The following is a 26,237-nucleotide window of genomic DNA, read 5'->3' as shown; positions in this document are numbered from 1 at the left end:
CCTTGTCTGCGTGTTGAAGTACACAATTAATTACTTTCACAGTCTCTTATCTGACTGCCCCCGGAATCAGATTGTTTCTGCTTCACCTCTGTGCTCCTCCAACCCCGCAGTGATCCATTTCCTATCTTGATGCAGGGATGATGAAAACTCTCCAGCGGTTTTAATCTCTCCTAATACATTTTCACGGTACCATCAATGTACTCATTACCTGAGGAGACCCTCAGATCTTTGTAGAGCAAGGAAAACTAAGGTCAGGGCTGCCTGCCAATAAGGTAGCTTGCGTAAAACATCTTCAGTGCTAGAGATCTGTTCTAGAACATGGTGCTAATAATAATGTCAGCAGCAGCTAACCTACGGAGGGGCTACTACATGCCAGGCATGGCTCTAAGAGCTTTTTCGGTGTATTAACTCATCTTTAGACTGCTAGGGAGGTACATCCCATGGACATTTCCATTGTACCAAGGAGGAAGTGGAAACTATGGAGACGTTGACCAACGAGATAGTCACCTACAGTAAGTGGCAGTGACCCGGTGGGGGGGGTAGCCCCCAAGTCTAGCTTCCTAACCATTCACTACCCTGGATTTCTTTAGAATTACAGCAGCAACTCCACATGCCTGATGCAACTTCATCATTACAACTCTGAGTTAGGTACCAGGTACTAGTGCTGGTCCCTACCCTATATCTAAGTGTTCTAAGTCAAGTTTCAGTTGCAATCACGAGGCTAAGGCCGCACAACCAGACAGTCACAGGGGCAAGAGCTGAACCCAAGAACGGCTGCAAGTGAGTGGAAAGGCCAGCAAGCCAGAAGGCTCCTAAACCTCATGGTGGTTGTGCTTCAGCCTGTTTAGGATCTGACTTGATGCTAAACCTTGAAATAAACAGCATGGACTTCTCTGCAGGGGAACTTTTGCTGAACGACTTTAGTCTCGGGCCAGCCTGACTGCACATGTGACAAAGTACTCCACCCAATTTCACAGAAATAAATGAACAAGGAAAAGGGGCATCATAATAATAGTTCAAATCCTGACAAAAACTACTGGAAGTGGGGCGTACAGGTGCAGCAGACCAGTGCTAAAGATAAACGAGGCATTTTAGATCTAGTGGCAGCCCCAAGTAAACAGATTTAGGCAGAGATCACAGGCTCTGATCTCAACAGGGCTGCTGGATTTATGCAGAGGACAGTTGGGAGTCCAAAGGAGAAGAACTGCATGGCCCGCGTAACTCTTGATCATTCCTACATAAAAAGAACCGCTAGCTAAAATGTAAGTCAGTTGGCGTCACCATTACTGGCTTTCTCTTTGGGCGCTGTCCCCTGTAGACATGAGAACAGTATCCTCAGAAGGCAGTGGAGACTGCACTCACTCTGAGACATAACCAACTTGCCAGACTGAAATAGAGACCAGTCAAAAATAGCACAGCCAGAGTTCGGAGGGAAAGTTTAGCACAGTCTCCACGAATAAGGAAAGTAGGAATTTAGGACAGTCTTTGATGAAATCTTCAGAGTATCTGGGGTTGTGCAGTTTTCTATGTGTCACACACGCCCCACACTGGCTCCCATCCAAGGCCCTAAAAATCCTTCTAAAATGTCTTGCTTCTTGAACTCACTTTTCCTGGTGATGCAAGAAGTGCCTCACTCAGGTGCATCAGACCACGAATTGTGGCCTGACTCTGGAGCTGGAAGAAGAGGTGTACATACAGTAAACAGGGCCACATGGACTTCCTGACCCCAGGGGAGAATCTAGAGGTGAGCCTTTTCCTGCTCACCCATCCTAATGTCATCATGGGCCTTCTGGATTCTCTCTAAAAGTGTCCAGTTACTCAGCTTGCTGAAAGGAAGTTCTTTTATTTTGTAAGAGTCAAATGTTTAAAAAAAAAAGGGGGGGGGAATTTCAGAGTAATTATTATCTCAATCAATGGAGGCTTTGACAAACAATGAAAAACAAACCGAAGGAGTGATTTGGGGTTATGGGGCTTTGGGGCCGTTTTGGTTTTTTAATGGCCGTATTATTTATTCAATAGCTGATAGAAGCACATAGTAAAATTTTTAAACCGTTTCAAAAGAGAATAACCAGGAATACACAGTGAAAAATGAGGCTTCCTCGCACTTCAGCTCCCTGGTCCGCTTCCAAGAGGAAGTGCCTGCTGCCAGCTACGAGAAATGTGCACATGTTTTTCTCTTACACAGATGCTTGTGAATTACACAGACTTTTCTACAGTGCAGTTTTCCCCTTAGTAATATATCTAGTAGATCTCCCCAGTTCTTTTGACCAGCTGCAGGGTACTCCTCTGCTGGCAAGAATGAACTATCATTTATTTAGCCAATCCACTACTGGGGAGACGTTTTGGTTGTTCCCAAACACAAGGAGAGCTGCACATCATAACAAAGTTGGGCACGAGGTTGAAACTTCAGTTAGCTCTGCATCTCAGAAGGGACAAGATCATCAATAGCCGGGAGGAGAGCAGGTTTTGGAGTCAGAGCCACTTAATCAATAACTATTATTAGAGCTTTTAGCTACTAGAGAATAAGGCATACTAAATAATTACTCCGGCAAGACTTGATGATACATTGCTTCTACACCAGATGGCCAGATGTACCTATTTTAGTATGGGGATAGAGGAGATTTAACCATTATAAACAATGACCGTTATGGGTGAACTTGGTGATCTCCGCTGAATGCTTTACACCCACTATCTCACTCAATGACACGTCAACCCTTTGAGGAGGGTACTAAATTAGCACTCCACCTTAAAAGAAGAAACTGAGGCACCGTGACAGAGCAGCCGAGCAGGGATTATTAAGGGGAATTTTTTTACAGTTCAGGTTTTCAAATCAGGTAGCTCTGGGTTCAATCAATCCCAATCCTACCCTTTAGCAACTGAAGAGCCTTCAGCACATCACTTAACCTTACTGTGCCTCAGTTTCCCTTTGGAAAAAATGTAAACAACACCAGTATCAACTTCAGAGGGTTGTGGCAGGACCCAGCTGAAATTCTTAAACCTAGCGGCTTAGGATGGAGCCAGAAATAGAGCAAATGCCTAACAGGTGGTGGTAATTGGCAGCCAAAGAGCAGTGCCTCAAAAAGATACCCTCTGGTTCTTCCACCCCTCCCTTAAACACCCAACAGACACACACACACACACACACACACACACACACACACAGACACAGACACACGGGAGAATGATCTCGAGACCCCAGAGGGTGAGCCATAAATACCCAAAGGCAGGGCACACGCAGGCTTCCCGGCTGCCTGGAGGAACATTTTAGGTCAATGGCCCTGGAAAGCACACAGCAGCACCCAGAGTAAGCATTCTCTGGCCAGGCAGCAAGCACGGGACCTGCATGCAACTCTAAAGAGGACGGTATAAATAGCCCTTCTTATTAACAGAGGAGCCTGGCCGCCCAGGACCCCTGGCTGGAAGCCCTCCCTGGTGGGCTTTCCACAGAGCTTGTGGGCAGCGAAGACCGTGTGGCTTGGCAGCAGCTGCTCAAGTGTCCTCATGGCCTCCAGGGACCTCCAACCGGCTTGCTTTCTCTCTCCACCCGGCCCACGATGGACTGCGGTTCCGGGCCTCCAAAATAAAACCACTGCTAAACCACCGCCTGCTGCTTTGCCAGCCTGTGGTTCTCCTCTTGTTAAGGTTTCCAGAGTTGGAGGGAGGGCTGTGCAGGATTTAGGAGAGCTGACAGTTCCTGGGAAAGCCTTGAACCCAGTTAATTTAGAAGCAATTGTGTGTCAACTATGATTTTTTTTCTTTTCTTCAATATCCTTTCCCCACCCCTTACTCCCCTTACTCCCTCTTTCCCATCTGCCTCTACCACGGGTTAAAATGACCTTCAGGAAAGGCCCTTCATCAGTGAGAAGTTCCACTGCTCTGGGCTCTAGGGAATTCATCTTGTTCATCCCAGTGTGACTGCAGGTGGTCATGGTGGTAAAAAGCCCAATCAACTGGCTCTCAAGGATTTGTTTCTTAATAATGTGCCCAGCTTGGGGTGCTATGTGGTTCCAAATGTAGCATAAGGAAATAACAACACTCAGTAGCCTCCTCGTGTGCCAAGCTCTAGACATCATCTCCAGTGAATAACTATGGTACCATTGGTAATGTGTTCATACATCCATGTTGCCAAAAGGGAAAAGAAACACCGAGGTGCTAAATAATTTCAGCCAAGTCCTCATGCCTTGGTTCCTTCTAATGTCTGGAGAAGGTGGCAGTGAAAACAGCAGTGCTTAGGACAATAGCTAGCTAAAGTCAATCCTCATGAGTGCATCAACAGGACGAACAGTCACACACATAATTAAGAGCCCAGGATGCTGTCAGGAGCCTCATCCTACTCAGAAATGCGACAGGAGTTCTTCTGAGGAGGGAGAAAAGTCAAGGCAGAGGGAGAAGGGGGTATTTTATTACGTCAAATTAGCACAGTGACCCACCTCACACTTCCTTGCTCCCTTCACTGGCTGCTGACCTTATGCCAAAACTAGGGTTCTGGCCAGAGTATTTCCAAGGGCTCCTTCCAACTATGAAGTTCTTTTAACTTTGGAAATTTAAACCTTTTTAAAAGACGCATAGAAACTATAAACACAATTTGGAGAATCTGAAGATGGGGCTAGGGGGTGCAAGTATTTTGCCAATTGTACCAAGTGATGAAATTAAGTTTCCTTTAGATAAATCATCCAACAATGAAATAAAAAAATAATAATAAACAAGGGCTTCTATCAGTTACAATGACCAAAACATGTAAAGCACTTACCTAATAATATCTAATAAAAATATCTGACAGTAGAAGCATGGGGTGAATAATTTATGGAATATCCACGTGTGGTCATTTTACATAAAAATTAAGTAGGACATTTAAAGTTTAATTTACATACTAATGTATTCAAAAATGTAAGGGTTAAGTATGAAAAAGATACAAAACTATAAGAAGGGAAAGAAGCCAGACCAGTTTGATCCCAAAATTCTGCCTGTAGAGGTATGTATTTTTCACTAAGTGTTCATAATGATTATGTCTGGTGATTTTAGTCTTTACATAGTTCTAGACTTTCTAAGTTTTCTGCAGTGGTTAGGCAGGGCTTATATAGAAGTTTTTCTAAAGTCCCTGTGGAGCTAACATTCCTGATAACCCTGACATCTATGTTAAAAGCAAAATTCTTTACAGTCAAGAAGGAAAGGGGGATGCCTGATTTACAGGACATTGCACAAGGCAGGGGGGCTGGCTGAGAGTTCCAAAGGCAGTAATAATGCCTGACTCTGGAGAAGAGAGGGGAAAAGTAAGCCTCTATTGTCCATTCTTCTATACCTTTGTTTCCTGGGAAGCAGAAGGAGTGGGCTAGCACATGTGCCTCTGCTGAGCAGGTTGCTCTACCTCCGCCCAGTAAGTGGGGGGAAGCACCTGTCAGGTGTGCCAACACAGTGGGTCCAGAAGGTTTGCACAAATGAGGGGATCCTCCCATATGCCCACTGCAAACCCATGACTTCTCCTGGATGACAGCACACCCATCACTGACTGCCTACGAGGAGGGCGGCAGTGAAGGAGATCAGAAAGCAGTACAATCTGTCATAGGCAGCCAGTTTAGACTCCTGATCCAGGGGAGTGAGAGAAACGGTTTCCCACCTCCAACCAGAGTTTTAGGAGAAAGCACTCACACTTCCTGTAGATTCGGCAAGTCCTCAAAACCAGCAGGGTCAATCTCAGACAGTTTGTTGTAACTCAGGTTTCTGGCAAAGGAAGAGCAAAAAAATAATAATAATTAAATCAACATACAACATTAAACCCCAAATTCAGGAATCTTCTACTCTGCCCCCCAAACCAGGCCCTCTCCTTCATAATTGCCCCTATCCCATACATTATTTTAAGTAACCTTATTCATTCTGAGATTTACAGATATAGCTCCTCCCCACTTGCATCCACGAATAAGTCACCGTGAAAATCTCAAATCACCGAAATTGGCTAACCCCATATGGATTTCAATCAATATAACTGCACCACTTAGCAACTTCAAAGAAATTCTAAGGTAAGTCAGTCCTCTACCTACATGAGAGTGTGGTGACCCAAATGTTTTGCACCAAATCGGGTCCAAGGCTATTCCAAATGGCATTTTAAAAATATTTTACTAAAGCATCAAGTATCACACAGTAGTAAAGAAAAAGAATAGTCAGGCACTGACCCTTTACTGTCTACAAATCAGTGGTTCTCAACCAGGGAAGACATTTGGCAATTATCTGGAGACATTTTTAGTTATTACAACTGCAGGGAAAAGGCGGGGGCAGGGTCGGCTACACACATCTAGCACACGGAAGCCAAGGATGCTGCTAAGCATCCCACAAAAAGCACAGGAGAGCCCTTAACAACAAATCTCCAGCCCTAAGTGTCAATGCTAATAATCAGGGGTTGAGAAATCCTAGTCTAAGCAAGATCTTATGGACTAAAAATCGCTAAGATGCTCACTCAAAGTTGAAGGAACTGCTTAGAAAGGGGAGACCTCAGGAGGCTCTAATCATAAGGCTTTCCATGAACACAACATGCCCACCATCAATGAATAAATACTGGGAGAGACAGTCACACAGGAGAGAGGAGCTATGGTTATGGGAAATCTGTGGCTGGTTTTAACCAAAGGCTCACATACATGCAAGCAGCCTCCTCAAGAAGATAGCACCTGCCAAGATCATTCAGAATTACTTCTCTCCTTTCATCCCCCAGCTATACCCTTAGAGGCACACAAGGAGCAAGCTGATCTGTGTTCAGTCAGCCGAGCTTCTTGGATCAGCCCTCAGCCTAGACCAGCTTGATCTTTCAGGAACAGAAATCCAGAGACATGGTCCAGAGGGGACCTTGGTGTATACTGTGCCTTGCTCCCTGCCACCAAAACACACCCAGTCCCACATATGCCAAAGAGGTCAACAGTATTGATCTCAGCTATTAATTCCATAGGCATTAATGCCAATTAACAGTACTGCAAATCATGAGTTTCAAGTCTATCATTTCGGCAGCACGTAAGTGGCAACTAGCTTTTAAACTTACTCCAGAGACATTCCAATCAATACTAACCTACAGCTGATAGCCATTTCATTGTCGGCTCAAGACATTCATCTAAATAAAAGTCAGACTGCATTTGAAATTAATGGTACATCTGTGTTCAGGGCACAGCCTGAATTAAAAGCAATTTGTCCAGAGATTATGTTACTATAAAAATTGAAGGTGGTAATTTTTTAAACCACATATTGAAGTCAAGCATGAGCTTGTCTGTGCTTGGCGGTATTTATGATCGGGTACACAGAAATCAACAGGTTAGACTTGAAAAAGAAAATCCACACATGGAGAAAACACTCCCACATCAGAAAAAGGACTGGACAGAGTGAAAACTTTCTTCTATTTTGAGCACATGAGCATAAACAAGAGGGAGGGAAATACTGTTGCTGAGTCCAGAGATAACGTGAGTTTACAATATCTACGACATCTGCATCATCATCAGTAATGAGAGTTACGGAGATGGAGGAGACATCAGGAGAAGACTCAGAAGTCACAAAGGCAAGAAGCCTGGAGGGCAAGCAAGTAATGTGGATGGTCACCCTGCCAGGCGTGCAAAGAGGCCGACACAGCAGTACCTGCTTGCCCATCAAAAGGGGCATTTGCTCTTGTCCAAAAACAAGGGCAATGCAGACCAGTCTTCATTTTCAAGAGAAGTTCAAACTCTGAATTCTTAGGTGAAATCCTTTCAATTCTTAAAAACAAAACAAAACAATTCTTCATGGGCCAAACATAACGTTCCTGCAGGCCTGCAGGCCACATCTGGAGTGAGGACCACCAGCTTTTAACCTTGAATTCTGGACAACTGACTCTTCAGGCTATTAGGTTCAAAATGCATGTCTTGTCTCTGGCTTATAGATGTGGCCAGGGGTGGAACCAGTCTCAGGCAATTAACTGGTAAACTATCTGGAATGCAATTACTTCCCTTACTCCCCACCCCAGGAATGGTATTAGAATAAAACCATTTTTAAATCATGACACCCCTTTGGTCTGTCATTCTCTTAAAGAACAGACAAAATTTACTTAAATTTCCAAAACGTTATATGAATCCTGCTCTTCGGATTAAGGCTCCTTGGAAAAGGGTCTTCTGCAAGGTAATCTTACGAAGAAGCTGAACAGTATGAGGGCCTCACGCTGAGATTCCAGTAAACAGCAAAGAAGATGAAGACACCTGTAAGTGGAAATTTAAGCTCTCCCCGGGTCAGCCTGAATGAGGCCACTTTTTCCCTCTGAATGAACTAGAAAAGCCAGGTTATCAACAAATGAGGGTCAGCAGACTGGTCTAAAGGGTCATTCTCCTCTCAAGAGTGCCGATTAGCAATCAGAGAGAGAAGACAGAGGCTGAAGCTCGGATCCCCTGCAACAGCTTCAACTTTCTGCCACCGCAGAGCCGTCCAGCTCTGAAGTCTGAGAAGTGACCAGTCCTAAAACCTGGGACAAGCTGCTGATCTCCAACTGCTGTGATCAGGAAATGGGGAAAATATTTACCGCAGTCTCCTTGACAAATATAATCTGAAACAAAATCCTCAGAGACATTTTCTTGTTTGCTCATCTCACTGAGACAAACTCTCGGCATGGCTCTCTATTGTGGTAAAATATACAAAACATAAAAAGTTACCGACTTAACTGCTTTTTAAGTGTGCAGCTCCATGGTATTAAGTACAGTCACACTGTTGTGCAACCGTCACTACCATCCAGCTCCACAACTTTTTCTTCTCCAACTGAAACTTTGCACCCCGTAAACACGGACTCCCCATCCTCCCCGCCCCCTGGCCCCCTCCACTCTACTTTCTGTCTCTGTGGATTGGACTACTCTGTATAAGACATCTAAGTAGGGCAGCCCAGGTGGCTCGGCAGTCTAGCGCCGCCTTCAGTCCAGGGTGTGATCCTGGGGACCCAGGATCGAGTCCCACGTCAGGCTCCCTGCATGGAGCCTGCTTCTCCCTCTGCCTGTGAGTGTGTGTGTCTCTCTCTCTCTCGTGAATAAATAAAATCTTTAAAGAAAAAAAAAAGACATCTAAGTATTTGTTTGGCATATTTCACTTAGCACAATATCCTCAAGGTCCCCCCATGTTGTAGCCTGTGTCACAATTTCCTTCCTTTTTAGGGCTGAATAAAAGTTCCATTTTGTGTGTGTGTGTATACATATATCCCACATGTTGTTTATCCATTCAACAGCTAATGGACAACTGAGTTCTTTCCACCTTTCTGCTATTATCAAGAATGCTGTCATGAGCACTGTTTTTTTTTTTCTCCCAGCATAATTTTTTATTAAGATATAAGTGACATGTACCATTATACTAGTTTTGGGTACACCACATAATGATTTGATACCTCAGTGCAATTCTTAAATAAAGTTTTTTTTGACCCTTTCACTGTTATGCTTCTTGATATCACTCATTTCTCAACAATTAAAGAAATATGTTTATTCACCCCAAGGATTGTGCAGAGAGGGGTGTGAATTCTCATCTTGGGTCAGAAGAACAATCAAAGGGTTAATTATAAAAAGGGGAAAAAAAAAACTTTCATGAGGTCTTTCTTTCAGGTGGCAGCTGACACGCACACAAATCTAAAGCATCTCACTTATTTCTCCAAACATGATTGCCCCTTACCAGGCCCGACATCTGAATGTGTCTTCAGTTGAAGGTTTCAGATTCTCCTGTCAAAACAATTCATCTGTCAGCAGGACAGATGCTGTCAAAAGCATTTCTGCACCTTTCAGTAGCAGAGAGGGCTGGAAAGAAACCTCCGGGAATTCAGTTACTGCCAATTGCAGCTTTCACTAAACATTTTGTCAGCCATTGTCATAACACAAATTTTCCCTGTTCTCGTACAAAGGGTGCGCAGAGCTTGGAACAATTGGGCCCAGCCATAGATATTCTTTCAGCTAATCCGCTGAAAGATGACCGTCCGGCCCACCATTTGGAGAACACACAAGAGGTACCTCTGTGGAGAATGGCTCAAGTTTTATCCCGGTTTTATCTGTGTCTGAGAAGCAAACTGTTTAACAGTGCGAGACAACAATCTGCTTGCTGAGCGTTTTTCCTGACAAAGACCCCCGACCCTGACCCCACTGAATGAGAAGAGCTAAGTCTTTGAATAGCTGAGCAATCCTCACCATTATGGAAACCTGTGCTGTCCAATTCGGTAGTCACTGGCCAGGCGGCTACTCCCATTCACACGGAAAGTAATCAAGATTACACCAAACTAAGAATTCAGTTCCTTGGTCATGCTAGCTAAATTCCAAGTGTGCAACCACCACGTGACGCTCCCCACTACGGTGAGGCACAATGCAGACAGGAGATTTCCATCATAGCTGAAATTTCTATTAAACTGTACTATATTGGGGACACCTGGGTGGCTCAATGGTTGAACATCTGCCTTTGACTCAGGTTGTGATCCTGGAGTCCTGGGATCCAGTCCTGTATAGGGCTCCCCGCAGGGAGCCTGCTTCTCCCTCTGCCTATGTCTCTGCCTCTCTCTGTGTGTCTCGTGAATAAATAAAGTCTTTAAACAATAAAACTGTACCATATTGAAATCATGCAGGAATTAATACATATCTAAAGTGAACTGGCACTTAAAGAAGAAAATTGGATTTCAAACATAAGTTTGAACTTCCCAATAATTCAAGAGCTTTCTTAAAAATGTGGTGGGAGATGGATACCGACAATATTAGCTCATACATATCCTTTAGGCGCACGAGGTTCTTAACCATCCCAACAGAGAAGACATTTGAAAATTCAATTCACTAAGAAGACACTGAATAAAAAATGCCCTCTGAGTGTAATTCTATAGGCTTAAATCAGTATTTATATAATCTGACCAGCACCTCCCTGGATTACAACCAGAACCACATATTACAAACTTGGCAAACACTATTCAAAGCTGGCAAACAATAATTCATTGACTCCTTGGAGTCGAAGGATAAAAAGTTGTTTGCTATTGAGTAAGCTGTGGTGAGGAAGTAACCCCAACATCGTTACACCAACATAATTAGCACTTCATCCTCAAATACAGGCATTGCTCACAGGCCACTGACTTATCCAGACAAAACCTCCTGCTCAACACATGGCCGTGTTCTTTAACATTAACTGGAATCAGAATTCAAAGTGGAAGCAGGTCCTAACTCTATGACAAGCATTCCCTGGGGAGTGAGGTTTTCGTGTTCAGTTTGGTTTCCAGGCCAGCCCATTTCCCATTACTCAACTGAACCCCTGAACTCCATAGTACTTTGCATAGGTTAAGCCTTCAGGTGTTTGCTAAACTGAATAATATAGCCAGAAAGAGAAGTGTGAAGCAATCCAAAGACCCATCTGGGGAGCCCTCCTGGGGCACCCAAGACTGACCTGGAAACCCCTTATTTCTTAGAAAACCTGGGCCCCAGTCATCTATCTCTTCTTACCTCAAAAGCTGTACTGCGTGCCACCCATTAGAAAAGGAGTCACCTGCTTAGGACTCCGGGGAAAAAGTGATTGGTTTTCAAATTTCAGGGAGTGTGAGTGAAGAAGAAAATACAACTCGTTAAAGTTACTTAATCCCTTAAGCTTTTAAAGCCATTTCTGCTGCATTCTTACCTTCTGAGAAATTATGTGTGGTACACATCGAGTTCCAATGAAATCACTACATTACACTCCCTAGATCTACATTATAGGTTTTATGAGAATAAGGGATTTCTTTTTATACCTACAATATTGAATGCTCTCATCTTGTTTTCTGTTGTGATGTTTTCCCTTCATTGACCAAAAGCTACAACTAAACAAGCTGATAATATGTATTAAAGGTTTATATTGAGAATAATAATAAAATTGCACCTTAAATTGGAATCATTCTTCTGGCAAGAATTCCCACTCAGGAGAAGGTTCTGTACTTGCTGCCATTTTCGTCAGTAAGCTAAGTAGCCCCATATTCCCTAAACTGAGGCTTGCAAAAAGAAACGCATTCTGCAAACAAATGCAAAATCACTCAGATAGCAACTCACTACATACAGCTCATCTTGTAAACTTTTGGTCAGTTCTATTTAAGAAAGTCAGGAATGAATCACAGTTATTTCAATTTCTGAAAGGGTTACATTGATAAATCTCTATGCACATGAGGCCCGCAAGCAACTCAAAAGAAGAGATAATATGCTCTAGCCATATGAGGACTTCACAATGAGTGAAGTCCTCATTTTACTCCTTAAAATCAGCTATAGAAATCGGTGTGGGCCTCTGAATTCCAATGCTTAAGATATTAGCTGACAGAAGCCACCCAGGCCTGCTTCCATAATCCCATAGATCTTATATGTGCTTCTCTATCTTAATGGTTCACACATCTTACCCCGGCCCATGGATAATCTGAATACAAGTCTAAGTCTTTGTCCTTTAGTACCAATCAAGTTCAACAAATATTCAGTGACTACAATGTGTCTACAATGTGTACTGTGCTCTGATAAATTCTGATACAAGTTAGGGTAAGATCTAGCCTGTGATCTTAACGGAGTTTGTAACGTACTGGTCAGAAAGACTCTGAATATATTACAGACTCTGTAAATAATTGCAGCCAAAGGCTCTGATATGGCAAGCATCTTCTGAATGATAGACCAGGAGTTGTAAATTGGTGGCTCTTGGGCCAAGGCTGAACTGCAGGGAAATTATGTTTGTTTGTGAGTAAAGAGTGTTTGGAGAAAAAGTCTTCACCAAAAAAATTAAAGTTTCAGTTTCTCTTGAAAATAATCACTGGGAAAGCATCCCTAATAGTAGCCACCAGCAACATTTTTTTAGCAAGTACTGCAGTTGAACATGGACCTCGCTACTCCTATTCTCTCTCCTAGGCCCTTCTTACTCATTTGCACTATCTTCCTGGCCCTTGTAAGTATTTGGCATCCTTGGTATGGGTACCACTGTGTCCAGATGGCATTCAGAGCAGGAAGATCAATTATGATGAGAAAGGTTAACCAGAAAATGAAAGACCTTAGTGAATTCTAGAAGAATAGAAAAGGAGCATGGTTTTTAAGGAAGAAGGCCAGGAAGTAAGGCCACAAAGGTAAAGTAAAATAAATAAATAAAATGGAAGGACGGACGGACGGACGGAAGGAAGGAAGGAAGGAAGGAAGGAAGGAAGATTTCCAGAGGAAGAAAACAGCTCCTTGTTTATCTACTTGAAGTTTTGACCAAAAGAGTCAAGAGCCCCAGCTCCATGAACCATAATCAGCATTTGCTTTCTTTCTATTACATCCCTTAAAGCAAGAGGTTTTAAATCTGTCTTTCCTACCCAAATCTTAGTTTGGCTGAAGAGACAAAGTAATTGGGTGTGTTGTGTCTCATGCCAGGCTGCAGGGGTGGTCCCAGAGGGAAGCCCATAAATATCCCATAACAGTCTCTGAGTAAATATGGTACATGCATCATTAACCTCTAAAGATTAATTAATTTAATTAAGAGGCACTCTGGCCTCACCAGCTCTGCAGTTAGTGGGTATTTCACAAAGGGAATCTGAGCAGGAAATAGCTGCTGGCCACAAGCTGACCCTCCCACAAACCTGTCACACAGGAACACCACCCATGACCACCCCAGGAGGGGAGAGGTGTCTACAGCCACCATTTGGTTTTGCTGTTACAGAAGTGGCTGTGCAAAGACTTGGAAATGGGGAGGGAAGAGGGGTCAGGAGTCTGGTCACCTACTCTCTACTTTATCATTTCCGAAAAGGGATCACAAATTCACCCTTTCATGGAGTGCTTGAGCTCTATAGGACTTTCCAAACTCATCACGCCCGTAATAGGACTGGTTCCCCCTTGCCGGGCACCATCCATCCAGCACAACAGTTTAATCTTTAGCTCTTGAACACCCAGCCATTCTGTGGAACAGAGGGAGCCTAGGGCCTCAGAGCCAGGCACTCCCTGCCTCATCAATCTCTTGTCCAATGATGCTCTCATGTCCTGAGGTACCAGGCACTCCAGTGTGAGCAATAGGTTCATCAATCATGATCTAGAGAAGACAGAAACGTGGCAAGAAGGCGTGCTCACCTCTGGCATCACACTTAAGGTCTGGATGGAGTTCCTTCAGAGAAAGGATGGAGGGAGATTCTCCTAAATGAAAACTATGCTCTACTAAGGCAGGAAACAGACTTTTGCTTCTGTAGTAGTTAAAAGTCGGTCAAAAGGGACAGGAAGTGAGGGACACATTAATCTGGTGGATAAATTTGGAATCTGCTTCACCAAGTGCTCTGCGAAGTCCACCAGTGCCTTCTGGTCACAGAATACTGTTAAGATACTTACACCTCCACCTGAACCCCTCGGCCCCTGAAATATCTGCAGGAAGATGAGCATCTTATAGAACCACCACTGTAAAATTTAGGGTGTTTATTAAAAGCGTGATGCAGCTTTAAAATTCATTAAATTTGGTTTCACATATGAAAGATGCAAACTAGCAATATCCTATAAGCGTTTTGAATGTGTCCCGCAACAAAATTGTGTAAACGTTGGCACAACCACCAATTCTAAGTGATACTAGGATCAATTTCCTTTCCCAAGACACTGAAATGATTCTCCACTTAATCACTGAGTGATTTCACACACTTCATGCCCTCACCAAAGGCCTCTCAGATCGGAAAATAACTGTTTTAACACAGCCCCATAAAAAGTACTCCTGGTCACAAGAACAGGGTGGTCAAATTCCAAGCCTGTCTTTCTGGCAGAAGGTACAGCCGAGGATTTCGCTGGGATAAAGGGATAAGGAAATTCTACACCAGTGACTCTGGATTCTTCAGAAATGAAACTTTCAATACTCCAATAATATATTACTTCCCGAGCACGACAGACACGTTAAAATATTCAAAACAAACAAACAAACAAAAAAACTCTTTCCCTCCATCTGAGTCATTACATACCCTCCTCAACCCTCTCATCCAGGAGTTTCCCCAAAGCAGGAAAGGGTCAAGGCATTTGGTGGTTTTCCGAACTCCCATTTCTGACAATGCACCCTCCCCTCGAACACGAAGCCAGTCAATGAGAATGAGAGTACACAAACCTCTGGTTAAAGAAACATATGCCAAAAGATTAAAAAAACAAAACAAAACAACTTGGCAGTAACACCTCTGGACACCTAACGATCGAGGTTTGTTGTTGTTAAATAAAGTACAGTTGACCCTTGAACAACATGGATTTGAACTATGTGGGTCCACTTACACTTTACATTACAGTAGTGTCAATGCAGCTTCCTTCCTTAGGATTTTCTTTCCTTTGGCTTACTTTTATTATAAGAATTCAGTATATAATACACATAACACACAAAATATGTGTTAACCGACACATATGTGTTTATGTCATCAGTAACAGTTCTGGTCAAGAGTAGGCTATTAGTAGTTAAGTTTTGGGGAAGTCGAAAACTATACACAGATTTTCGACTATGCAGGGGGTCAGCACCCTTAACTACCACCCCCACTGTTCAAGGGTCAACTGTATTTAGAAGGGTGATTTTAGGCAAATATACTTTTGGGTTACAAAACAGCAATATATAGTAAGTTGCCTAACTGTCTCCCTTAAAAGGGAGGAAGGAAATGAAAGCTTTCTTTTTAAAGCAAATACATCTGTACAAACAGCAGCTTACCTTAGTGTTATCAGCATCTCTTTCCTCCCCAGCCCACACACAAACGTACACACACACTGACACAATTTAAGGGACAAATGACATAAGTGGGTGTAACTACCTTCCCAGGCTAGAGCTGCCCATAAGGAAAAATCCTTCTGGGAAACCAGAAGTTCCCAAGGGTAAATGCTGGAGTCCTTGATCAGTTTTCACTGTAACATATGTGGATCTTTCATTTTTCCAACGGAAATCACACCCACTACTCACTAACGTCTCTGATATTTCTTTGTGCCTGTGTGAAACCCAAGCATCCAAAATCAGTAACGCAAATAAAAAAATCCAGGTGTACTTGCACTTACCATGATACTCGACATTATAAACAGACTAAGTGCAAGGTTCCTTCAAAGATTATCAATATAATATTCTCTTCTTAGTTTTCAACATCGTCTTCCAGATTTTAAATATTCAAATAATATCTTCTAGGTTTATCCTTCCTTTCTTTCCCAGCTATGTCAAACTTACAAATGAAGATCCCTCAGATACAGGGAACAGATCCCCGGTATTAAGTCAGCCAAAGTCAAAAATTGAATTTACCCACAACTTTTCAAGAATACATCCTGTTGTATTACATGGAGGCACAAGAGTATCTCTAGCTAAGTATTTTGAAGAAAATGCAGTTTTAAAAGGTCAGCCTCCTGGCTAACAGTTAAGTCACTGACTTTATTAGCTAGCTTATCAACTTGGGATTTTGTTCTGTCAATTTTTCCGTTGGGCTTTTTAAAGTTTATGTGTGTTATGAAGTGCCTGGCTGAAGCCAAAAGGCAAAGTTTTTCTTTCTACGATTCTAGGATGTCATGAAATGCCAACCACATAAAAAGCCCATCTACATGGTATTCCTGGGGCCGTACAACTTCTTTGGTCCTGGTTGCCAAACCATGGAGAAGACGTGAGGTCAAGGTGTGCCAACCACACAGTACTGCAGCATGCCCTATCGTACACTGCTTTCTGCTATTAAAACATAGTACTTCCTTTTCACTACAATTACAAGCACAAAGAATCAGATGAGGTGTGTGACTGCCATCCTTGAACATATTAAAATTTTACTGTGTCAAAAAGGAAGCTGGCTGTGAAAATGACAGCACCATCATATACTTCCATTTCTGTTTTTTCTTTTTTTAAAATCATTTACCAAGGCCTCTAAAAAGATGCCTCACCTCTTCCACGTGGTCCGTCTACATCCAGCAGGGCCCCATGCGTTGTAACACAGAGAAGCCCTCATATCTGTGCCCTTCCCCATCTCTTCCTGCCCCTCCACTGTCTGCAGTTCCAGGTCACTGACTCCCAAAGGTGTGTCTTAAAGGGTAGGTCCTCGTGCTAAATTCCACTTGCTAAACTCTACTTCGATCAAATAACAAATACTGGCACCTGTGGGATGTGAGTCTGTTTTTAAAGTAAATCACCACTAACAGTGATGAAAGCCCTACCAATAACTGATCATAAGGGACTCCCTTCAGAGTCCCAGTGACAGGTTGGGGAAACCTCAGGAAGACCGCATGTCCCTTGAGATACTCCATATCCTCTCTGCATGCTAGCGAGAGGTAAGAGCCATTCAATTCCCACCTCAGTAGGAAACCAAGGCAGATGTGTCACACCAAACCCAGACATCAGCTACATCAAGGCAGCTGCCCTAGGAACAGGTAGGACATCTTTGCGTAATACATGTGATGTGATGAACACACAAACCCCCCAGTTTCCACCATCACTCCTTTTTAAAGATGACGTAATAAAACTTAACTTGAGTTAAAATCTCTGTTGAGCTTGCCCTAGCCAGGTAACTCCTATCATGGCTTCCTTCTAATAATCTCACTACCTCTTTTTTTTTGGGGGGGGGGGGAGGGGGGCTGATGCTCTTGCATACTTGACACTAACGAAACTGGCATCGCCAAGCCCTCTGTAGTTAGAGGGCAATTTGGTTCTGTGCCACAAGATATAGGAGATCAAACAAAGGATGGTTTGGGGTGTGGCACAGCTGGCTCTGTAAGGCATTCAGCTATGACACCCAACCTGTCCTCCAGCTAAGCCTCTCCAGGCTGGCTTTCTCTTCTCACTCTCCAACACTCAGTTCTCAAATACTATCAAAGCAAATAAAAGACCCTCGGGTCCCAGGTCCAGTTTGCATGGCCACACAAGCATGACTCTGCAAAAAAGCGCCAACAACTTCCTTTACCTGCCCCACACTCAGTGGTGATCGATAAACCAGAGGGGGGTTGGCTTTGGTTAGGTTTAAGCTTGCATAAGCACAAAGAGAAAACCACCCACTCTCAAACCCAGAGAGCTACTGCAGAAAGCACCTGCACAAACCTGTCAGGGTGGTTTATAAGGTCACAAGCACCTCAGAAAAGATCTTTTATTCCTTAGGGCCGTGAGACCAATGGTAGGCCTGCCACACTGCTGGTGTCAATATTTATCTAAGACCTAGGTATTCATGATGGTATAAACCAGGCACTTTTTCAACTTACTCATTCATGTAATTTACCACTACAAAGCCCCCAAACAGAGATGCATTTACAGCTTGAATTTCTTTTCTTCCATTTCTATATGGGAGGCTGGCTGTGGGGCCTGCGGTCTATGTCAGCAACAATTCCGGCAGTTTGAGAATAAGGTGCTCAATGTATTCCAATATCAAATGTCATTGCACCTGAGGACAATAAAGAGAGGGAAAAGGGAAACAAAGCACCAGCTCTCTCCCTTCCCATGGCACGCATGTTTTTAGCACTGCAAATGAGCAAAGCCTAGACCCTGCAGTAAAGTAACTGAACCCCTAGAACCACGCCCAGGCATTTCTAAGTGTGACTTACTCACACTGCAGGATTAATCCAGCAACCAATACCCAAAGGTATGCAATGCTCAAAGGAAGACATCTGCTATTTATTCAATAGCCCTGTCTGGTGGGCCCCCTTCTCCTCACCCTTTACAAAGTCTTCCTCCCTTCACCTCCAAATAAAGGCTTATACACAATTCCCCTTCCTAGGTAAAAGGCAGAGGGGTAACTAGTCTATTCATATCACCTTTAGACCTCCACAAATAGCTGTGCATTGTAGAAACCAGGCTCACAGATGGAATCCTCCAATCTTTCCCCATCAAAGTCCTCAAATCAGTTAGCAACAGATGCTAACTGCAACTCCCTCCATGGGCTGTGCTAGGTTCTTCCAAGGAGACCCACTGCTGAGCTCTTGTGGAGGAGGCCAACTTGGGGTTTTCATACCAAGGAAGCTGAGGCACTAGACAAAGATGGTTCTCTCTCCAGGGACAAATTGTAGAGCTTGCCTCAAAGCCCTCTTGCAAAGTTGCTGGGAAGTGACAGACGTCTGAAGCCAGCTACCTGATTTACTAAATCTTCTTTTCTGACCCAATACACACAATTCTTCCTAACAAGACAGCTATCCCTACCAAGCCCTTCACTAGGATTCTAGACATGCCACGTAGCCTGATAAAGATCATCAGGCTGCTATCTGCCAACAGGTTGTAAATCACTTCAGCTCCTTCCTAAGCAAAATTATGATGGCAAGTGATGAGCTATGATATATGGTGCACGTATGGTCTGTGAGAGGCCAACATTCCTACCTCTGCTTTAAATACGCCTGTTGAGTGAAAGCAGGGAAGCACTGAGCCGAAAATGGTAGCAGCTGAGGGTGTGGTCAATTCTTTTTTTTCTTACATAAAAATATACATGACACTTAAGCAGCCAGTATTTCCTCATGCACATTGAAGTTAATAATTCACAAACCAACTGACATTCAAGGATCAGAAAATGTAAAGGTGGTTAGTGCAAACACTTGTGTTCTTGCTCTTACTTAACAGCTGGTTTATTTAACTGATGGCTTGTGTTGCCATTAAGGGCAGGTAGTACTTCAAAATGTTATTTGTTAAGCTACCCGGGTAGCTTAGCTTCTGAGTTTCACAGTATTCAAACTCCAGTATTTATTTTCCCCTCAGATGGAACAGTTAGACAATGCTCATGAGGCAAAAATACGGGACAAAATTATCCTAGTTTGCTACTTTCTTGTATTCATGCTCTCTCATTTCTAATCTGGCCCCTCCTAATGAACAACCCTCAAAGATACTAATGTACTGAAGGAGCAGTAGGTACAGTTGGAATAGCACTCGTCCTGGGGACCAGTGCCTGGATCTTAGACCAGAATGTCTTCTCTACATGAGGAAGATACACCTCCCCAAAAAGGAAGGCCTGATTCACTCTGCCCTCAGACCTTAGCTCCCCACCTCTTTTTTCTCTTCTGTGTGTGAAATTATCAGGTTATTCTTACAGGCATGGAAAGTACCAACTGAAATTTGTATTACAAATAAACTTACTTAAATTTGGGCACAAGTTTTCCTGATTTTAGAAAATACAGTTTTAAACATAATTTAACAGTTTGAGAAGTCATAAAATAATACATTTTACTTATTCAGGAATAATGAAATAGTCTTATAGTCTGTAATAAATTTTTAAATGGGAAACAATGGTGCCTTTTGTTTATAAATTATGAAAACTCCAGTAACACTAACACATTAATAATATACTATTAGTGTTACATTATAATATAAACATACTATAACAGGATATTTAATACTATTGATTTTTTTTCCATAGGATACTGAGATCTTTTTTTTCAGTAGAGTTGAGACACAATCCACCTCTCTTTCTTGATTTCCCTTAGCTTCACCTTCTCTAAAATCATGCAAATGTATGTTGAGAGTAGGGGAAGGAAGAAGGAATCTAAGGAAGCCTTTGCCAACCACTTCTTGAGTATCTCCACCCTGTTGCAAGACCCAAGCCTTCCCAGTTGTTGGTTGTGGTGGTTTTTCAAACACAGGAAATTGAAGCTTGGAAGTGTGAGTTCTGTGTACAGCCATGGACCTACTACAAGCATGTGAACCACAGCACGGTTTATGAATCCATGATAGCCACAAGGCCACATGCATATCCAGAAGCCTTGTTAAAGAGGTTATACATTAACCACCACACATCTCAAGGAAGATCCTATCACCTCCACCATCTCCACACCTTATACATCCCGCCTTTGAAAGGGCTTTCTGGAAATTGCTACCACGGAGTTTAAAGTAAATGCGAGATGGGTCCATTTTCTAGTTTTTAGGAAATGGCTACTTTTAGCAGGTGCAGCTGATCCTTCAAAGGTATCAAGGGAACCTCTGGGAGGGAAACAATAACACCACACTGAAAATGTGTGCAGAAGAGCCAACCTGGGGTTATTTCTACAAGTGTGTGTAGGTGGATGCTTCAAGGACATAGGGAAACAGTGCCTGGGATAATTCACACAGCAGAAAAGCCAGTGGTCACTCACATTTGGTTTGGAAATTAACAAACACACAAATGCTCATTCAGCACCTGCTGTGTGCCAGGACTGGCGCTGGGTTCTAGGACCGTGCGGTACAAGCTGGCCTCTACCCACCGAGCGTTTACAATCAGGAGGAGAAGACAGACCCTGAGGAGGTAACCAGAGATGTGCTCTGAAGGCTATCCTGGAATAAGATAGCAGCCACCATTGCCTGGACATTCTAGGAAAGCCCTCTGAGGAAATGTTTAACCTCAGACCGGAAGATAAAGATGAGTCACGGAGGACGAGACCACAGGCAAAGGCTTCAAGGGAGGAAAAGGCTTGGCTGGGCAAGGAACCACTCAGTCCTGCCTGGGCCCAAGCTCCAGAAAACCCCCGATACCAAGCAACCACAGGGGGGTAGGGGGGAGACGTGGAGTCATAGGGACCTGTAAGTGAGCCTACAGAAGCCCACTATCCAGAGTGGCAGCTCTCACGTTTAAGACTTCAAGGCCAAGCCCCTCCCCCCCCCACTACCACCACCCTCAGCTTTAAAATGCAGACTTCCAGGTCTTGCGCCACAAATTCAGACTCCAAGGTCAATGGAGAAGTTAGAGAACACCTACCGGCTACCCAGAAGACTAACAGGGAGCCACCAAGTAACCCCTATTTCACTTGTCTAGAGATGGCTCACTGGCCAGTCTACCTAAGTCAGTGGATCGCCAAAGGTAGTGCTGTCAATGTTTTTCCAAGGTGGACCTATAGACCTTCTTTTAAGGTCCCTCCCACCACCTGGAATCCCCACCTCTATCCACTTGGCTCATCTAGAATGGGGCTAAAGAGTAGGAAATTAAAAACAAAAAACACACAGAAAATCTGATCTTCTACATCCAAGCCAAAGGCTCTAAATGCTTACAGAGATTCAGTTCTAAACCCTGCATAACTCAATGAGCCCCTCTCCCTCTGGTTTCTTGTTGTAAAGGAAACGCTTGTAAGGCCTCAGCTTCCTTTCCCATGAAAAGCCACCAGGGCCAGCGTTTTCAATTAGCTGTGTCAGCCCACCACACTGAAGCCGGCCAAGTTCAATTTGTCTTCCCTCCCCCAGCTTCCGGTTGCCACCAAGCACTTCACACCTCCCTATTGTAAACCCGTCCAGAGCAATTACCCTGACTGCCTTTGGACAGCCTCAATACTGCATTTCTGTCTAATTTATAGCTGCAAAGCTCTGTCGGCAAAGGCAGGCTTGCCCTGGAGCAGAGGAAATGCACAAAAAATAGACTTGGCTATAAATGTACATGCACAGCAAGTTTCCTTAGGTTACAGGTGGACAAATCCTCCCATTCTCCTGGTGGAGAACCCTGTGTGTGTGATGAGCTCCCGCAAAGACCCCCAAACCTAGATTCACTTCAAGAATAACCACCATTCTGTTCTCTTGCATTTCCTCCCCTGCCTGGGATTCCAGACTGGGCAGCGGGGTGAGGTGGGGTGAGGTGGGGTGGGGTGGGGTGGGGTGGGGGCAGTAAACCAGATAAACCAGTAAGTACTGTCCATTTTATTTCTACCTGAAGACCTTAAGTCTTTGAAAAAAAAATCTTAAAAATGCACTTTCTCTCTCCTAAGGAAAGTAAGACAGAAAAGCATGTCTACCTGGGGAAAACCCCAAGCCATTCAAAATCGTACAATCTCTTTTTAAAATGACCCCATTAAAAAGTAGGCAAAGAATCTGGACAGTCCTCCAAAAAAGATACACAAATGGCCAATAAGCCCATGGAAGGATGCTCTGCATCACTAGTCATGAGGGAAATGCAAATCAAAACCACAGGAGATAGCACTTCACACCCACTAGAATGGCTATCGTGAAAAACACAGACAACTACTACTGGTGAGACTGAGAGCAAAGAGGAAACTTTATACACTATTGGTAAGTGCATACTGCCTCTGGAAAAGCCTAGCAGTTCCTCAAAAAGTTGAACACATTTACCCTATGACCCAGCAATTCCACCTTAGGGATACACATACCCCAAGGCAAGTGAAAATACACATTCACACAAACACTTGCCCACAGCAGCATTTTGCAAAAGAGCCAAAAAGTGGAAACAACCTAGAGCCCATTAACTGGTGAATAAACAAAATGTGGTGTATCCACACCATGGAATATCATGCAGCCATAAAAAGGAGAAATAGCTGATACGTGCTCTAACATGAAAGAACTCTGATAATATCATGCTAAGGGAAAGAAACCAGACCCAAAAGGCTAGTATTGTATGATTCCATCAATATGAAATGTCCAGAATAGGCAAATTCATAGAGATAAAAAGTAGATATTGCCAGCGGGAGGAAGAAAGAATAGGGAGGGACAGCTAGTGGATACAAGGTTTTATTTTGAGGTGATGAAAATGCTCTGGAATTAGTAGTGATGGTTGTATAACTGTGAATATGTTAAAAACCCTGGATCATAGCTCAGCTCATGTCTTGATCTCAGGATCAGGAGTTCAAACTGTTGTGCCAGGTGTGGAGCCTACTTAAAACACCCTGTATCAAATCATTTAAAAGGATGATTTTCATGGAATTTGAATTGTATTTCAATAAAGCTATTTTTTAAAAAGAAAAAAACCTGCCTGCCTTATCAGACTCTCAAAATTCTAAGGAAAATGCCAACTAGCTACTTCTGTACCACAAGAATGCAAAAATAATTTTCCAAGTGCTAGTAGATAAATGAAGTGGACAGCAGACAAAATACCCACATTTTGAATGGTAAAGCCATGATACCACCTTCAAAATTCCCTCCCACCCAGTCAATCCTTGCTGCTTCCTAAACGACTATGACTCACTACCAGAGCTCTGCTCAGGGAGCCATCACAGGTGGAAAACCTCAGCTGGAGTATTAGCCTCCTGCAGAAAACAAATTCTCAGGATTTGGAAAGAGCAGGGGTTTTTTTTTCTTCTTCTTCTTCTTCTTTTGCGTAATTATTTAATAAGGCCGTGGAAAGCAGGGTTCCCCACTGCCAGCCATTCAAAAATTAAGAATAAGCCAGAAGGCAGGACAAAATGTCACCACAATGGGGAGAAATAAATTAGTTAGATTAAGATGAAGATCTAATTGATTAAGATCTAACCCCAGGCTGCTTTTAGAATCACAGCATGCTATTTCTGGAAAAAGTCTTTCCAGTGGAAAGGTTGGAGACTATACGTTTCAATTTTAGATTAAAATTAGTTGAAGATCACTGAGAGCAGATATAAATGCCCAATGCGCCCCCCACCTCCTTTGCCCTGCTACTAGTATGCTGGTCATGCCTGGACCATAGCATGTCCCCTAGACCAGCAAAGATGTAGTTAACTGGGAAGTCCGAAAGTCTAATGGGGCCTGGATTCTAACCGACATCAAAGAGATTCCAGTTGTTCCCCTTGTGCAATAAACTTCTTTCACCCAACATCATTCACACTTTCAGAGTGCAAAGTTCACTCTGATATTGGTGGCTTTCTCACTTTGTAGCTTTTTTGGCAAGTGCCCCTTGGCCTGGTTGTTCATTAATATATAATCAGAACATTAAGAGCATTGTTTCACCTTCTAGGGAGCCTGTGGCCAATTTAATAAAGCTGACACTGTCCTAGTGTGGAGGAACCACCTTGCAACTAGCAGAGAATTCAGATGCACAAACAGGGCGGGGGGGCGGGGGGGATACGGGATACGGGCCCGCATGTCCGCTCAAAAACACACACAGTTAAGTATTTCACAAGATGTTTTTGATATTCCTCCACGGCAAAGGGGTAAGATTAAAATGCTTATCTCACCGCAGAAACTGACCTGGTACTTCTTTCCTTTTAATCCTTTCAACAGCAAATTACTTCTTACCTTTAAAACCCTTCCAGGAAGCAGTGACAGCTGCGGCCAGAAGACAAACCAAAGAGAAGGGAAGTCTTCCGTGCCACCAGACAGTCATTGAGGATGCGGGTTTAGTGCGCTACTTTTACTTTTCAAGTCAGACACACACAATGACAACTCACTTTCAAGACCATGTTTACTTTGCTCAAAGCCACATTCTAAACACGGCCTAGTCTGTAGAAGGGAAGCAGCGTACAGTCCAACCTTGTTTATGCTCCAAGTAGGTTTGACAGAAAAACCACATCAATTTGTTTTAAAATAATTTCCATTTGCTGGAAGCTGTTCCTGAAGGGTTCTCCGCCACGCTAATCTGCTCTGATTCCTACCAGCTGTAGGTACCAGGCACGCCAGCCCCAGGCAGGGCGGCTTGGGCACAGGCAGGCTGGCTCTGCAGGGCTCAAGCGGGCTGGGGCTACTTCTGGGTATCTGCAAAGCCACCGCAACATTCCCCTCCAGAACACATAATCAACTTCAGTTTAAGAAGAACACAAAAACATTTCCTAGGTCAGATTCAGAATCTGTGAATCTGTGACGAGCCCACACAGAGCACGGTGTTCTCGGCAGTGACACCTGGGGGAAAGAGGCTTTTCAGACTCTAAGAAACACATCGTCTCTCGAATTAGGGATAGATCTGTGGTTCAAGCCCAGAGTTCACAGATGAGGCCATGAATGAAGTTCATTTATTCAGCTAACTCTGTGTCAGAAAAAGAAGGAAATTTAAAAAGGAAATGTCTGTGAGTAACATATGCAAAGATCTTCAGCCTCATCATCCAAAGAAACGCACATTAAAATAATCCAGTGCAATTTTCAGGTATTAAACTGGTGTACGGTTACCGAAAATATAAAGCAGCATCTAAATGTTCATGACGGTGTGGGGGAAATGGGTACAATTTCATATGTAAATTGGTGGCCTCGTAGGAGCACCAGTGCCAAAAATCTTAAGAAGTTGTATATCCAGGGCAATCTGAATTTAGTAACTCAGCCTATGGAAATATGAAACGTATAAACATATATGTATAAGGATGTTTACCCTAGTTTAGGAAAAAACTTAGATGCCTAATATCAGGGAAAGTTGAATTATGCATTAAATGGTATTTTTAAAAATGTTTAATATTACAGAAAATATTTATGATATTGAGTCTTTTTTAAAAAATAGAATTACAAGTGTATAGCAACCTTAATTTTGTATTAAAAAATATAACTCAACCGCAGACATATTCATACTCCAGAGTGATCTGGTTGGTCACTGGATAATGAGATCATTTTTTTTTCGTTTGTAGTTTCCTCTTTATTCAACAGACATGTCTACCATGTGTCACCAGAATATCAAAAGTAACTAAAATAAAGGCATGGTAACTAGACTATAGGTCAATAGTATAAAATCCCATTTACATGAAATCATGTTCCTTGACTATCATAACTTACTGGGTATT

At 43.2% G+C, this 26,237-nt stretch overlaps 1 protein-coding gene across 2 annotated transcripts in view; it reads right to left on the bottom strand.

Annotated features, from left to right (window-relative positions):
* The window catches only part of LRIG1 (leucine rich repeats and immunoglobulin like domains 1), a 111,099-nt gene that overhangs the window by 68,844 nt on the left and 16,018 nt on the right, over positions 1–26,237 (bottom strand). For both annotated transcript variants that reach the window (XM_025456501.3, XM_025456502.3), the window contains exon 2: positions 5,647–5,718. In XM_025456501.3, coding sequence (XP_025312286.1) covers positions 5,647–5,718 — 72 coding nt within the window. The remainder of the gene's footprint in view (positions 1–5,646; positions 5,719–26,237) is intronic.

This window comes from Canis lupus, chromosome 20, assembly GCF_003254725.2.
Source record: "Canis lupus dingo isolate Sandy chromosome 20, ASM325472v2, whole genome shotgun sequence".
Lineage (NCBI taxonomy): Eukaryota > Metazoa > Chordata > Mammalia > Carnivora > Canidae > Canis > Canis lupus.
This window is presented reverse-complemented; position numbering and strand designations above follow the sequence as displayed.